Genomic DNA, 16,716 nt, shown 5'->3' on the forward strand with positions numbered 1-16,716 from the left:
ACTTTTATAACTTTGGGTTTGAATGTAGTTCCTGTTTAAAAATAGTTACTTAAGTGCTACTGTGTAGTGATCTATATTTTTTGAATTCCAATAGAAACAAGGTTCTAGTAGAAGAATTTCCTTAAAAAAAATGTTAATGCTATGAGACCATAAGCCATTGTTAAAAGCTCTCTTTTTACTGGTGTTGTGAAAATGAAATTTTTGGGGATATGATTTTGAAAAGATTATGTTTGGCATCTGAGGTAGAACCTACTTTCTCATAAAATGGATACAGCTTATATTATTCCTTCAAATCAGCTCCACAAATTTGTCAGCTACCAGCTATGTGCAGGGCATTATTCTAGGTGCTAGGGACACAGAAGTGAACAGATTGGTCTCTTGACCCTTAAATCCTTTTGGGGAAAATGAGGATGGGGGGCTGATAAAGCAAAATTTTTAATGTCTTGATAGGTTTATTTAGAGAATTGATGTAATAGAATTGACAGTCATGATAGCTGTCTTAGATTAGGTGTTCAGGAAAGGGATCTTTGACAAAATAAATTTAAGCCGGGGTTTAAATGAAAAGGGGAAAAAAGCCAGCCCTAATCTTCCAAGGTCAGAGATAGAGCATTTTAGGCAGAAAAACTGTGAAGACAAAGACACTAAGGCAGGAACTTAGCTGGCATGCTCAGGGAAGAGAGATGAGGCTGGAAGGCTGGGTAGAGAGCGAGATACGAGAAAGGGTCCAAATTGTAGGCAGGGCGAGGCCCTATTAGGACTTCGTAGGCCAGATTAAAGGGTTGAGTTATATTTTTAATGTAATGGAAAAGATCATTGCAGTGTTTTAAACAGGTTCAGTGACCACTCTGCTGTTGTGGGGAAATAGTAGAGGTACTAGTGGGTTGGATCAAGGTGCCAAGGTTGAAAATCTGTGATGTAGATCCACGTTACTTTGAAGAAATCCGTCTGTATTAAGTAAAGCATACAAAGGAGGCTAGTACCTAGAGGAAGATGAAAGGAAGGCTTTGCTTTCTATTTCTTGGAGATTTCAAAGGATGTTTATATGCTCATTGTAGGGAGTTGTCTAGAAGAGAGGGAAAGCTTGGTGATGTTTGAGGTCAGGAGGAGGATGAAGGAGTGGTGCCTTTGACACTGTAGGAAGGGACAAGATAGGACTGGTACTTGAGAAGACCATGGACATATGAGCAAGCTGTTCAGACAGGAGAAATTAGCATGGGGGGTTGTTGGGGACAATGAGGGGTCCTGCTGATTAGCACCCACTTTCGCATGAAAAATACACAGGGCTATTAAGTCCTATTAAGTGAGAAATGGAGGACCAAAGGGAAGGAGAGATTTGAAACCTACTGGTAAAATGTACAAGTCATTGGAGGATGGGGGAGCAAGCTACTACAAAAAGGAGAGAGGAAAATTATAGGGAATGTTGAGTCCACAAGAGATTATAGAGTGTATTTTTAAAAACTGGTACATTTGTTTACTTAACATCTCTTCTCCCTGCCAACCCAGTAGATACAAACTCCATGAAGACAGTCCCTGGGTATGGTTCACTAAAAATCTATCTCCCCAACTCAGGACTTGGTGCATTGCCTGTTCTGCAGAAGAATATTGTTTGAGTCAGTGAGTGAATGCCTATTTAGTGGCATCCTCAAGTCCAAGTATAGACAGTTGTGAATGATTGGTGTCCTTCCATTGTAGACGGGCATTTTGGAGGGGAGAGGGCAGGGAATTAGTAGAGTGCTAGAGAATGATGATGGTGATAGCTTTTAGACTTAGTATGGAGAAGGAGTGAAAATAGGGTGGTAGGTAGGAAGAAGGCTACAATCTATAGGGTTGCAAAGAGTCAGAGATGACTGAGCACATGTGCATGCGTGCACATACACAGGTAGAAAAAGGGGAGGGCCAGTGGATTAGAGTTCACAGGCCAAAGAATTGTTCATGGGGGTGGGAAGCGCTTTGACAAGGATAGGAGACTGTCATTGGAGAGGGGATGTCTGAATTTGTGATTTTGAAAGTGAAGCCGTCTGTAGGGATGACAGACTTCAAAAGCATGTCCTGGGAGTGTGAATGAGATAGAACTGAGGAAAGATCATTGAGGAGAAGCTGAGATAACTGAAAGGCTAGGGTATGATGAGGATGGTCTGTATAGGCAGTTGTATCACTAAAAATGACAGGAGTTGATGGGGGAGAAACTTGGGGGCCAAGTGCTGAAGTTCTCAGTGATGGCAGAAGTCAGTTGCCAAATTGGCCCTTTCATTGAAAAACCTGTTGTGCACAGTTTGCAATATCTAAGTCCACTTAGCTTCATCTTGCTGTATAGCCAGAGTAAAAACAGTAGTCGGTTTCATTTCCCTTTCCCATGTCACCTCTGAGGGGTAGCTTTGCTTTTATTCTTGCTTGCCTCTGTGAGAAGATTCACCCATTTCCTTCCTGAAGCTGGCTGATGTCAGTTTTAATTCTACCTTTGGCAATTTATGATTATATAGTCTTTCCATTTGCTGCATAGAAATCCTACCTCACTCACTGTTTAGGTCAGGTCCTACTTTAACTATAGTAGATAACCTCTAGCTTTAGAGCTGATTAGTTATTCTGACATTTTCTGGGCATAAAATTCACTTTCCCTTTAGGACTGGTGGTCTAATGAAAACATATATTCTTAGCTTCATTTTTCTTTAGTTAAATGAAATTCATTTAAAACTTTAAAAACTAAATAATATCTTGGTTCCCTTGGGAAAGCTTGTTCATGCAGTTGAAGATTTTGTTCATATTCTTGTGAATACCATGGTTGGTGAAAACCATATTGCTAGAAGGAACTTTGGTGTTTTATACCATCCAGTTCCCTTATTTGAAAGATGATAAAAATGAGACCTAGGAAGGCAGAGATACAGAATTGCTGACTAGTTGCAGAGTCTGCCTTCTAGCTTCCATTCCAGTGTTCTTGCCATATGCCAATGCAATCAGAACAGTCTTTTTAATAATAAATGTTAGAGTAGATGTATTTTCCATTTCCAGTGTGATAGGGTTATTAAAAAAAAACAAACTAATATCCCATAATCAAAATACCTTCTAATGCGCTTGACAATTCCTGAAGGATTAAGAGAAGGTTATATTGGGGCAGATACTTTCATTTTTAGGATGAGGAAAGTGATATGAAATTATGTGCCTGAACTCTGTCAGCTAATAGTAACATTACTGAGTACTTACTGTGTGCCAGTTACTGGTCACATGCTCTGCATATATTCATTAAATCTTGGTGACACTCCTATGATGTGTGGATACCATTACTTAACCCAGCTTTATGAACAAGGAGACAGAAAGGCTAAGAGATTCAGTAGGTCTAAGTGGAACTTAGGCAGCCTGACTGGAGCCTGATATTTTAACCCCAACTTTGTATAGTAAGTGGCAGAGACTTGAAATTAAGTCTTGAAATTTCATGTCCAGGATGTTCTGCTCATACTCCCCTGCCTCTGACCATGAAAATAAATCCTGCCTGATTGAGTCAGTGTGGTTATGAGTGACCAGGAGAGTGAAAGATAAACTGTGGAGACAGGAAAGAGAAGGCGATCTTCCAAAAAATGGAACTGCCAGAGAGTAGGTTTTGGTAATCTACTAGGCTGGTAGAAGAGTTGTACTGTTGAAGGATAACACTTCACCTTTTCTTAGTTATAAATAAACTTTTCTTATCCATCCAGCCCATTCCTCAGATTCTATATTATCAGAGAGAAAGGAAGAAACAGAAAAGAGGACCCCTTGTTGAGTTTAGATCTCCTGAACACACAAAAGATCAGTTCAGAATTTCCCATGACACAGGGCAATGAGAGTGAGCTCCTTGCTTGGTTCCTCACCCAAGAAGAGACCGGCCCAGGTCCAGCTGTCCTGAGTAGGAAAGGCTCAGCTCTCGGAAGAGACTTCTGCCTGGGTGCAGGCTGCCACGGGCTGGGCCTGGCTGTCTGAGGTAAGCTGAAAAATCTATCTGAGGATGCACTGATGCACAAAGCTGGCAGCAGAGCTGTCGCCATGAAGCTGGCAGCATCCACACCCCTTTTTCAGCTGGAGCATCCTAATTCCAGTTACCTCCTGCACGCTAGGAATGAAGACCCAAGTTATTGCCCTTAAAAATTTATAGTCTGAGACACTGCTAGGGAAGATAGGATTTAATCTTTAATAAATATATTTTAAATAATTCTATCTACTTTAAAAATAGAGAATTGATCATTTTTATTCTGAATGGTCTACTTTATGTGGGTATTTGTCCTGAAGATGGAACACCAGAGTAACTTAATACTTTCTCACAGAGATTCATAAGCTTATAATTAAATTGTATCAGCCACAGCTGCCCATCTGAAGTCCAGGTTCATTTCTTCTCTAGGATAAAATTCTCATTTCTGCCTTTCGTGCTTTTCACCCATTTACCTTAGGGTGGATTTACCTTGTTTCATGAGTCACCTTGTTTGACCTCTCATTTCAAGATTATTCTGGATGCAATTTCTGAATAGGTGATTGGCCCTTGGTATTTCATTCTATCCACAAATTTGATCACTAAAAATATCCCCACGAATAAAAGGAACAAAGATGGAAATTTGGTTAATTTCTGCCTCCTTTATTTACATATTGATCCAGTATCAGTTATTTGAAAGTGTGTACAACTTTGTACAGATCCCCTCCTGGGATTGGATACAGAAACAGTCTGAAATTAACAAAAAAAAAAACGTTTTCAGCATGACTCGGCACGGTATTATTTACTTTCTCTGCTTATTAGCCTGTGGGTCAACTCTAGAGCAGTTGAGTGTTGGAGTGAGTGAAACAAGCAAAAGCATGGCATATTTTTCTGTTTTAATAATCTGTGCTTTTATTTTCTAAGATGTGTAGTTTTGCATCAGCTTAGCATGGTTTGGCTTCCTCCTCCAGAATTACAAATCTGATTTCCTTCTGATAAAAGATAAGAGGACAGAGGGGGTAAGCTGTTCAGCTAAATGTTTGTACCTGTTGTCCCCCTTTTTATAAGTGCTTGAGCCATACCAGAGAATAACTGTCCAAAAAATTGGAACGAGTTCTGAATTTTATCTGAACAAATCACTGAAATGTACCATTAGAACATGTCTGGTAGTGAATAAAATCTTACGTGGATTAAAAATGACTTGCTGCTTCCACTTGTCATGTTTCCATAAAAGCAGTTTTCAAAACATGTTCTCTTAAAATATCTTCAAAATAGTTCCTGGTCGAATGGAAACAAGTGTTGGGAAAATTCTGTTGTTGCAGACAAATTCATTAGGGTGGTGATAGCTTTGCCAAAAGGAAGGAAAACGTGCCAGGGCAAACACGCTCAGTCCTGAGAACGTTCCTTCCCTGAATTCCTAGCTTATTCTTTATCCGTCTCCTCCCCTCCTTGTGCAAAAGTTCCACTGTTGCCATCATTATCCAGAATGTAAATAGCTTTGCCAGAAATGCTTCCCACAGCTTGTCCAAGAACAAATGTAAAGGACGTGTGTGTATATATATATGTGTATATGTGTGTGTGTGTGTGTATATATAGACACACACACATACCCCTTTCCATTTATTTGCATCGGGTAATTTTTCTAACAATAGAAAAAACTGGTGTAGGAGGAGATGACTACTGTGGAAATTGTTTTTTTGGTAGAGTTGGTCTGGCTGTGCTTGTTTCTCAGTGGCAGGGTTATAAACGCCATTTCTGCCTACTTTGGAATAGTCAGCAGATTTTTGTATCTCTTCGTGGTATTTTAGCATGTTAGAAGCTTTGTATTACATTCTCCAGAATACTTCTGTACCTAAAATGTGCCCTCACAGAATTAATTTCCTTAATGGACTTAACCATTGGCCATTTCTCTTTAAGTTCTCTGTTCTCAGAGCTCTGGCCATTGTTATTAAATCCTAGATTTTAGAACTGATCGTCCTTTTACAAACAGAAATAAGAGTAGGGGGTTTGGAGATCATGTCGTCCAGCTTTCTGTCTTTGCAGGTAAATAAACAGGCCCACAGAAGTGTAGTGACCTGATCAAGGCCTGCAGTTAAAAGGCAGAGTTGGGACTAGAAGCCAAGCCCCTATTAGCACTTTGACCCTTCCAGGCAGGTTCTGCTCTCCACATCACACCTAGATGGGGTTCAGCAGGGACAATGGGGACTGGGCTCCAACCCATTTGTTACTGAAGAATATGTTTACTGAGCCCTTTTTGGTTCTCTTTTTTATGTAGTTTTGAACTCAATCAAGCCAAAAATTAGATTTAATTGAAAAATAGTGTGGAAACTGTATTGATGCCAAATGTCATCTCCAGACCTTGTACAAGGAGTCAGGCACCTTATTCTTTTAGAGATAGTTTTGATAAACAATTCAGGCTTGTTTCACCATGGCTGTTTCCTTGACTTACACTTTTGAGGTCCCCGGTGACATCACATTATTGAAGCTTCATTCTTTTATTTTTATTATGGAAATATAGTTAATTTACAATGTGGTGTTAATTTCTACTGTACCAAGTGATTCAGTTATACATATATTTTCTTTTTTTAATACACTTTTCCATTGTGGCTTATAGGATATTGAATATAGTTTGCTATCCTATACAATAGGACCTTGTTACTCTCCATCCTGTGTATAAAAGCTTACATCTGCTGACCCCAGCCTTCCTTTGGCAACCACCTATCTGTTCTCTACATCCATAATTCTGTTTCTGCTTCATAGATGGACTCATTTGTTCATATTTTAGATTTCACATATAAGGGATATCATGTGGTATCTATTTGTCTTTCTCTTTCTGACTTACCTCACTTAATATGATAATCTCGAGTTGCATCCATGCTGCTTCAAATGGCATTGTTTTGTTCTTTTTTATGGCTGAGCAGTATTCCATTGTATATGTGCCACATCTTCTTTATTGCTTCATCTGCCAGTGCACATTTAGGTTGTCTCGTGTCTTGACTGTTGTGAATATGCTGCTGTGAACATGGGGGGTGCGTGTGTCTTTTTGAATTAAGAGTTTTGTCTGGGTATAAGCCAGGAGTGGGGTTCCTGGATTAAACAGTGATGCTTTATTTAGTTTTCTGAAGGTTCATTCCTTCTAGCCCATTTCCATCGCTGTAGTCCTACTTCTGGTACAGAGGTGGAGGTGGTTTTTCTTTTTTTAGTTGGTGGATAATTGCTTTACGGTGTTGTGTTGGTTTCCGCCATACAACAGCAGGAGTTAGCCATAAGTGTACATATGTCGCCTCCCTCTAGAGTCTCCCTCCCACTCCCCATCCCATCCCACACCCTCTAGTTTGTCATTAGCTAGCTGTTTTACTCTCGCAATTTGTCCCACCCTCTTCTGTCCTCTGCTGTGTCCACAAGTCTGTTGTCTGTGTCTGCGTGTCTATTCCTGCCCCACTAATAGGTTTATCAGTACCACTTTTCTAGATTTCATATATGTGTGTTAATATACGATATTTGTTTTCCTCTTTCTGGCTTACTCACTCTGTGTAACAGGCTCTGGGTGTGTCCACCTCACTAGAACTTGTGGAGAAAATATCCTCACCCCTGAGAATGAAGCACTGTTAATATTTGTACATTTTTGTTTCCAGTTTTCTTATCAGTATGCACACTTTAAAAAAAAAAAGAGCAAATAATATGTAAGCACATTATCTCTTTTTAGTATATGTGCTGCCAAAGCAAGCACCATCTCCTTTTTAAAGGAGTGTAGTTCTATAAATTAAATTCATCCTTGATCACTGTTTCCCATTTTGTTCCCCATTTCCACCATGACCTTGACCCTGCACCCTCACTAAAATAATCGCTCTTGTAAATGTGGTATATGCTGGTCCAGTAGAGTTTTCTGTTGTTGTTACCATAGAGAATATGCAGTGTTGCTTTGTTTTCATTTATCTGAACGGTGTCATGATGCGTATATATATCATCCTGCAGTTTTTTTGTTTCCCCTCAGCCTTGGCTCGATCCTAATTGATACATACCGACCTAGTTCATTACCTCAGCTGTATAGGACTCCCAGTACAAGGATGTGCAACATCTCTCCAGTCCCTGGGTGATGGGGTTGGACTTAGTTCTTGGTTTTTATACTACAGCAAAAGATATCCTCACGAGTCTTGTTGTATACATGTATTAGTGTTTTTCTAAGGTTAGGTAGAACTTCTATCCTGCCTTTTCTTCTCTTAACATTAAGGCATGAATGTTTCCATGGGCTTACTGTAATCTCCGTATAAACACATACTTTGTGAATCTAGACTTTGAGACATCTTTAATGAAAAATTAATATGACATAGTAATTGGACACAAATCCTTTTGCATCAGAGTAATTTAAAGATTGCATGGACTTTCTTCATAGTAGGTAGATAAAGCATTAAGCTATTTTAATACCAAAGATTAAAGAACAAAAATCGGAACCGTGATTAGTACTTGGAGTGGCTTGAGCAAGTAAGGGTTGGAAGGCCTGGAACTTCATATAGTCTAATCCCCATTTTCTAAGTCTAGAGAAATTTCTTAGATTTTTGGCGCTGACCTCTGTCACTCCTCATCCTTGAGAATCCTCCTTTGATTCCGCTTGTCTTCCTCTTTCCTGTAATCTTCCTCTCCTCATGCATGCTTCCCTGTCACCTCTTTGTGCATCTTGCAATTATTCTTCATGTCTCCTGTCCCATTGCTCCTGTCTCGTGACCTCCTCAAGAATAGTGTACTGTCTTTATTTGGTTTTGTACCCTAAATAAGCACAGTGCCTGATACACAGATGTTGAACAAATATATTTTGAATGAATGAAAGAGGTGAATGTGAGCTATGGGGTGAGGGAGGGTGGGATTGGGACGTGGTGATGCTCACCTTAATAAGGAACTTCAATTTATTGAAACTAGGGAACTGAATAAGGAAGTCTTAAAAGGAAGTTAGGCGGTAAAGATGACAAAATGACAGCTTTGACAGTGGCTCTCTGCTCTAGAGGACTGTCATTTGCTTGTATACATATTTATTAAATCACTGGTTTTATGTTAGAAAATAATTTCTTTTCAGAAGTTAAATACCAATACATTTGTTTAAAAGTCTATACCTACTTGTTTTTCTAGGAATAAATCAAAAAGCTTGAATCCCCGACAAATATAGCCATCTTACAGAATTTTTTTAAACACCTTGCCCAATTTCTTGGTTGCCCCAATTTTAATCAAAACTGGGTTTCCTGGAATGAGTAGACTAAAGTTAAAGGCAATATTTTGGTCACTGTTCTTATGAAATCCTTTGTGGTTTGGAAGCAGTACTCCTTCAGTGTTTCAACAGCTTCATTCATGTTCCGCACACTGTAGCACAATGATGCCAGTAACTGAGCTTCAGAAGGAGAAGTTCAAATGCAGAACCTCCACATTTAGAAATTGAACAATAAAACTTTCGGGGAGGAAAGTCAGAGTAGCTTTCTTAACTTTTATCATGGCACTAGTTATAAACCATTTAATACTATACATTTTCTTGGCAAGTATCATCATAACTCAGAAAATTCTTTTAATGATTATTAGAAGCTTCACTAGATTATTCTAATAATCTAATGATTATTAGAAGCTTCATTGCTCTCAAAGTTTGCCCATTTGATTAATAGAACACTGATATATTTTAAGTTATTGACACTGTCAGGAGAATATAGTCTAATCAGTAACCAAAGATCTAAGATTGAAAGTAATGAGTTATCCTAATACTGAAATTATTTCCAACACTGAAATACTTTAATTGTTCTCTGGATACTTTTTGCTGCTAATTAACATCTCTTTTTACAGGATTCATGAATAAAATTTTCCATCCCAACATTGATGAAGCGTAAGTAACTATTTTAAAATATTTAAATCTTAGCAGCAACTGCTCTTGATTAGAGTTTATGTATTGTAAAAAAGTCTCAATTATCTTTTTGGATTTTATCAACAGATAGGACTGTCAGAAAAGTCACTGACACTATAGAATCCAAGAATGTGATATTCTAAACCACTTAGTTCAAAGTCTGCTATTGGACTCCTTGGTTTTTTCCATTGTCACAAACGAATCCTTCATTTCCCTTGATATCCAGCTAACATTTGTACTATTTCACATCTCCATCTCTTTGTATAGACACAGTCCAGAGATTGGTCTTCATTGTACAGAGTGTATTATTTTCAGCCCCTGAAGTATTTCTCAGTTCTTGAGAGTAAAGCAAACAATTAATCAATCACAATTACCCCTTTCTTCCCAATATTTTCTTAGTGGTATTTTAAAATGTGCTAAAAGTGCCTCTTATTTTCTACTTCCAGGGCAATTTAGAATACTGTTTGTCCCACAGTTTTTCCTTGTCATAGCATTAAATTTTGATATTACGTATATACACACGTGTATACATGTGAAGTATTCTGAACTCTGAGAGGTTGTATGTATATATATGTGTGTGTGTGTGTGTGTGTATCATGCCCCATTGTCTTTTAAAACTGTCAATCATCCTAATAGGGATAGTCTCTTATGTAACTGCAATATAGTCATAAGATTCAGGAATATGAATATTAATGCAGTACTTTTTCATCTACTGCCATATTCTGGTAATGTACTTTTTAGCACCTTTTTCATTCATTAAAGGATCCAGTCTAGTATCATCTACTGCATTTAGTTTTCATGTTTCTTTAAAGTAGTTCCATCTGAAACCATTCCTCAGATTTGTACAGAATTGACATTTTGGAAGAATAAAGACCAGTTATGTCATAGACTGTCCCTCAATTTGGGATTGTCTGATTTTCCCTTATTAGGTTCAGAGTATGCTCTTAAGACCGGAAAACCGAAAGATAAGATTGTGTCCTCCCCAGGGTATTCCATTTGGCGGCACACAAGTCTGTCTACCCTGATTACAGTGTTAATTCTCATCACCTGGTTATGGTGTTGTCTGGTTTCTCCACTGTATAGTTACTGGTTTTCCCTTTCAGTCTGCAAAGAGACACTTAAGACTTTATGTATATTCTGCTCCTCATCTTGTTTTTACCAATTGGGATTCTTTGGAGTTGTTTTTTTTTTTTTTCCAATGATCTATTAAAAATATTTCTGATGATAAAATTAGTTGTCTGATACATGCAACTAACTTTCTGATTTTTTTTTTTTTAATGCCATTCTTTCCATCTGTTTCAGGTCAGGAACTGTGTGTCTAGATGTAATTAATCAAACTTGGACAGCTCTCTATGGTGAGTTTGGCCATGGAATATTTTTTAGAGATGTTGAGACAATGCCTAAAAAAAATTGTTTGGATTTTCTTCTCTGGTTTAAGATGTTTTGTTGGGAATGTGAAGGGATTTTGAAGGCCTGGTGGGAAAGTTTAATCAGTGAAAAAACATATTTTCTCATGAGTACAGACTTGGTTTAGCAGTGAAAGTTTGAAATAATCTTTAAGATTCTGAAGTGAAGGTATACTGATACTCACATGTAGACACACAAATACAAACAGAAACATATATGTGTTATTCTGAAGCACATTGTATACATGTTTATCTGATGCCTTAGTTTTGGAAAAACCCTTAGGAATGTCCCTTTGAAATGAAATGATGTAATTAGGAGGTTTGGGAGATCATCTGTTTCAAAAATCAAAACTTTGTTATGAAGCAAAGAATCATTTAGCCTTACCTTCATTGCTGAAACTGACATCTCTCACAGTGAATCTGCACGTAAATTGAGGTCACAGAGAGAGAGTATCAGGTCTTATTTCCCTGAGCTTATAACTTGGTTGGGGAGCTAAAAATATTTTAAAATATATTTAAAGCTAATTAGGGAGACAACAAATCAGTCTGTGTGTTCTCCCCACATGACCAAGTTCTCAGGCTTCCCAGAGTCTCCCTGTTCTCATGCCCCCACTTCATCAGCATCCCCTGATGCTCCAGCTGGAAGTAATCTTTGGACATGGCTCAATTTTACAGCTCTTTTTTGGGGGCGGGGGAGGGCGGTGGTGCTGGCTTTTGCTTTCTACTTAGTGTTTGTTGTTTGCCCCGACATTGTCTGTGCTACTGGATTATTTGCTGCCCTAAGGGCTGGCAAGGCACCCGTCCGATTGGTCTTTTAAGTCCTGGCATGCCTAGCACAGCGCCTCGCACCAGTGTGTTTGTAAGAATGAATGGTCCAGACAGCAAACACTTACTGAGAGGTGCAGAGAGGGAAAGATCACATCAGGCATGGGTTAAGCAGAGACGGCCGCCTCTTGTTATGAGACCTTCTGGTGGTCTGAAGGTGCACAAGACCCCTTATTCCAGGGGTTTTGGTGACTCCATCTGCGAGTCACCTTGCACTGACCTGGTGATAAGAACCACAGAGGTTGGTCATCAGCAGCACAGTTAATCCTTCTTTTTCCCTCCTCCCGATTCTTTCAGAAATAATTTCCTCTCCCTGGAGTTGTCCTCCCTGATCTCTGTGTGGTTGGCACCTTCTTTTCTCATCTCAAACATGCTTCCTTAGAGAAGCCTCCTTTCCTGGCCACTTCACCTAAAATAACGTCCCTCCATAGTGCAGCACCCTCTATTTTAAAAACCTTAAAATTTGTTTATTGTTCATCTTGTCCTATCAGACTGTAAGCTCCACCAGACCAGGGACTTCGTCTCGTGTGTGTATGCACATAGGTACAAGTGCCTAAAGCAGTACCTCGTGTACAGTAAGGGTTCAAATATTTGTTGAATTAGTCAGTGACTTAACCATGCCCAGTACTGTTTAACATGAGAGTTTAGGGAAACGGCAGCTTATAAGGAGATGAGGCAACAGGAAAGAACATACACTCTGAGGTTTATTAAATGAATTCCCTTCAAGATGGATTTTTTGGTAAAAATGTCTCATGGCAGGCTGCCTGGAATATCTGATGTAATGATGTGTTGTCTTAAACTGCATTCACATTTTAGAAATGTACATAACTAAATACTGCAAGCTGGTTCCAATTACAATAAAGTAAATTGGACTTCAGTTTGACTAATTCTTTTACTATTGACCAGAGGAGCTTTGGGGAAGAGGTTCGCTGATTCTCAAGCATCTCACATCTCAGAATAGATTTTTTTAAATAACTGTTTTATTGAACTTTAATTCACATATGTAAAATACACACATGTAAAGTGTATAATTTGATAGTTTTTAGTATATTCACAATTATTCACTACACCACTGCCACGTTTTTATCATAGAATATTTCCATCACTTCAAAAGGCAATCCTGTACCCTTTAGCTATCACCCCCTCATTTCCTAGCCCCTCCCCCAGCCCTAGGCAACAACTAACCTACTTGTTGTTTGTATAGATTTGCCTATTCTGGAAATTTCTTATAAATGGAATTATATTAATATAATATATGGTGTTTTGTGACTGGCTTTTTCACTTCTTGCAGTGTTTTCAGGATTCATCTATATTGTAGCATGTATCAGTATTTCATTCCTTTTTATGGCCAAGTAATATTCTACAGCACAGATACCATTTTTATTTGTCAGATGATAGACGTTTTAGTTGTTTATGCCCTTTAGCTATTATGAATAATGCCTCCATAAATATTTGTCCACACATAGTCTATGTGGATATGTCTAGGGTGATACAATAACTTTGTTTAACCATTTGAGGAACTATTTTCCGAAATAGTACCATGTTAGATTCCCACCAACAGTCATAATATATGAGGTTAATAATAGAGTTTCAAGCATAAGGCCAATATGACTAAGGTTTCATCACATCTACAAAATTTTAGAATATGTTCTTGTATTACCTTGCAAAGCACTTAGTAACAAGGATTAAACCACATTGATCAAAGCAAATTTTGATTTCCCAATCACATGTGTATGAGTTACCTTTAAGTGTTCCATAATACAAGAACATGAACACATAGGTAAGTGTAGGAAACCAGGAAGGAAATATTTTTAGAGTACAGTCAAAATTATACTTATCACGGGAGAATTGTTTTGACATTTTGCTCAAATCCAAACTATTCCTCAAGAAAATCCAGCATTTCTTCTATGAAAAGTCTTATTAGGAGCAGGTAACTACAATTTATGTATTTAATAAAAGTACTGGTAGAAAGGATTGGTTCAGGTGACCTTGAAGTTTCTTTTAGACTTATCTGACCTTGAGATCTGAACTGAATTTGTATTACAAACTGCTAAACCCTCTGGCTGAAGGTTAGTTCATAATTGGTAAATTCTGAATCACTCAGTCTCCTGCTGTGATTCTTATTCTAGTTCAAAGGACAAAAAAAATCTAATCGAATATGAAACAACTAATAGGAGAAAGTTGGCAAGTTAACATGGATGTTCAACTGAAAAGCAAAAGGCTTAGCTTGGTAACCAAAACTTGTTTCAGCACCTCTACTGTATAATATGGTAAGGAGCAGGGAGATACTTGTGAAATTTCCTGCAATTAACTCTGCCTTGGGTATGTACTGTGCAATATGTATACATATTTTTATTGTAATGGCAATTTCTAGTTGAAATTTCAGATTTATACTCATCATTACCTAATAATAAACAGTGTTTATGTTGGTAGCAAATTTAGTCCTTTATTCCTCTACCACCGTGACTACCACCTGCAACCCTGCAAAAGAAAACTGATTTCTGGCAGCCCATTTGACTTACTGCCTCTGTTCTCCTCCTGCTTTTCCTTTACCGAGTGTACATGCAGTTTGTTCATTCAGAAGCTCAAAATTGGTATAATTGTAGTTGAATCACCCAGTAATTTTGAATTTTATGTACCTCACCAGAGAACGAATTATAGTAGGTAATATGGTTAATTTTCTAAAGATGCTGCTTGTCATCAATATGAAGTTATCTGACGAGTTTGGAGTTACTCTTGTCACTCTTTGCAACATCAAAAGGAAAGTAGCATATGCCATCACAAGATTGATTTCATTTTGGCGTCCGGTATGATAGCATCCTTTTTTTATATCCCTTTCTGCTCTTGCAGGCAGCAGTGATAAAAGCTTGGAAAACTTGCAATTCAGCCAAGGGAATCTGGATTTCAGTTTGAAAAACAACTGTAATTTTAAAGACTGGTGAAAGGAAAGTTCATTAAGCCGTAGGTAGCTTTCTTAGCTCCTCTTCTGTTGTCCAGTCTTCCTTTTTACTCCAAAATATATTTTATCCATCATTGTATTTTTAACCCACACTCCTGGAAGGTCAGGTACCTTTACTGCATTATACAACTTGAGTTTCTCTCTCACTCTTCTGGCCCATGCATACCTGATCCTCGCAAATTATGTTTCAGTCTCTAGCCTTCCTTTTACTCATTTTTCGACTGACTTGATAAATTACTTATTTGTGGATTAAGTGTGAACAAGTAATGTGGAAGACAATTTTCTTATAAAATTGGGCAGTTTATAATTTTATTCTCACCCTTAGGGTTGCTAGCCAATGGACTGGATACTCCTCTTATTTTGCTGGTGAGAATAATCAACATTTGGGAAATTACTTCCCCTGGAGTCATTTGGAGAGTCAATAACAGACAAATGAAGTTGACTACAATGAAAGGAGTACTTCGGGGACTTTGAGATTGGAATTAGGCAGAAGAAACAATGCTTCTTTTACTAGGCATTTAGAAAAGTTTTAAGTCATAAATTTACTTAATAGTACTGTGCTATAACTTAATGACTTTAAGCTGCTAAGTGAATTTAAGCCTTTCCATATTGGACATACATTGTTGTTACACCCCTGTTTTCAATCAGGTAGTCTGTGAATCTTTCCAAACTACTCAGATTGTACCTGAGGGTAACTGTATCTTACAATAATGCTTTAGGCTGCTTTAGAGTTTTGCTTGGTATGTTTCTAGACGTTTTAGTGTAGTTGTAGAGATAAGAGATACATTTATCTGTCTGCATGGATGATTGACTCACCAACAACTACTGTTTGAACAGGCTTGAGAGCTCAGTATTGATCCGTGTTGGAATCACAAATGTCATCCTGCTTTTGGAGCAGCTGGATTTCATAATGAGTCTCCTAGACTGAGGCCAGGTAGAACAGTTTGTTTCTTAGACTAAGGGAGAAATGTCACCTGCAACAGATATAAAAGAAATATGCTGGAGTTTGGGATTTGATGGTTTCTACAGTGCTAGCTTCATGATCCACCTCCTTTGTGTGCTTGTAGATATTTAGATTTGGTGTTGGCCTGTGGCCCAAGAATTTAATTAGCTATGCACAGAAAAATGGGGCCTTCTTGGGTTGAACAACTTAGCAGAAATTCATTAAAAACACCACATTCACATCTGCTGACGGTCAGCATTAGAACCATGGAGTAGTCCAGGCTTTGTGGATCGTGGGACATGAACCAGGCTATGGTCCTGAAAGATAGCCACAGCCATGTTCTTCTTTCTTTGGGGCTATAGCTGCAAAGAAAGTGACTGTGACTTTATAGATTTGTTTTCTCTTTCTTTGCTTGTGATCACTTTGTCTAGGTAAAATTTTTCCCCATCCATGGCCACTTACCTTATAATTCCATGAAGTTATCTTGTTCTTTTCTGACATTAAAGACAAACTAAATTATTGCCTAGTAATTTAAAACTTTAAAAATGAGTTTTAGTATGACTGTAAGAATATCCAACTAGCTGCTGCTACTGCTAAGTCGGTTCAGTCGTGTCCGACTCTGTGCGACCCCATAGACGGCAGCCCACTAGGCTCTTCTGTCCCTGAGATCTCCAGGCAAGAATACTGGAGTGGGTTGCCATTTCCTTCTCCAATGCATGAAAGTGAAAAGTGAAAGTGAAGTCGCTCAGTCGTGCCTAACTCTTAGCGAGCCCATGG

The 16,716-nt window shown here is 38.3% G+C and overlaps 1 protein-coding gene across 3 annotated transcripts in view; it reads left to right on the plus strand.

Annotated features, from left to right (window-relative positions):
* UBE2H (ubiquitin-conjugating enzyme E2H) overlaps positions 1-16,716 on the plus strand; it is a 101,993-nt gene that overhangs the window by 65,015 nt on the left and 20,262 nt on the right. For all 3 annotated transcript variants that reach the window (XM_010831678.1, XM_010831680.1, XM_010831681.1), the window contains 2 exons: positions 9,749-9,788; positions 11,109-11,161. In XM_010831678.1, the coding sequence (XP_010829980.1) occupies positions 9,749-9,788; positions 11,109-11,161 (93 nt within the window). The remainder of the gene's footprint in view (positions 1-9,748; positions 9,789-11,108; positions 11,162-16,716) is intronic.

This window comes from Bison bison, unplaced genomic scaffold (genome assembly GCF_000754665.1).
Source record: "Bison bison bison isolate TAMUID 2011002044 unplaced genomic scaffold, Bison_UMD1.0 scf7180017864530, whole genome shotgun sequence".
Taxonomy (NCBI): Eukaryota; Metazoa; Chordata; class Mammalia; order Artiodactyla; family Bovidae; genus Bison; species Bison bison.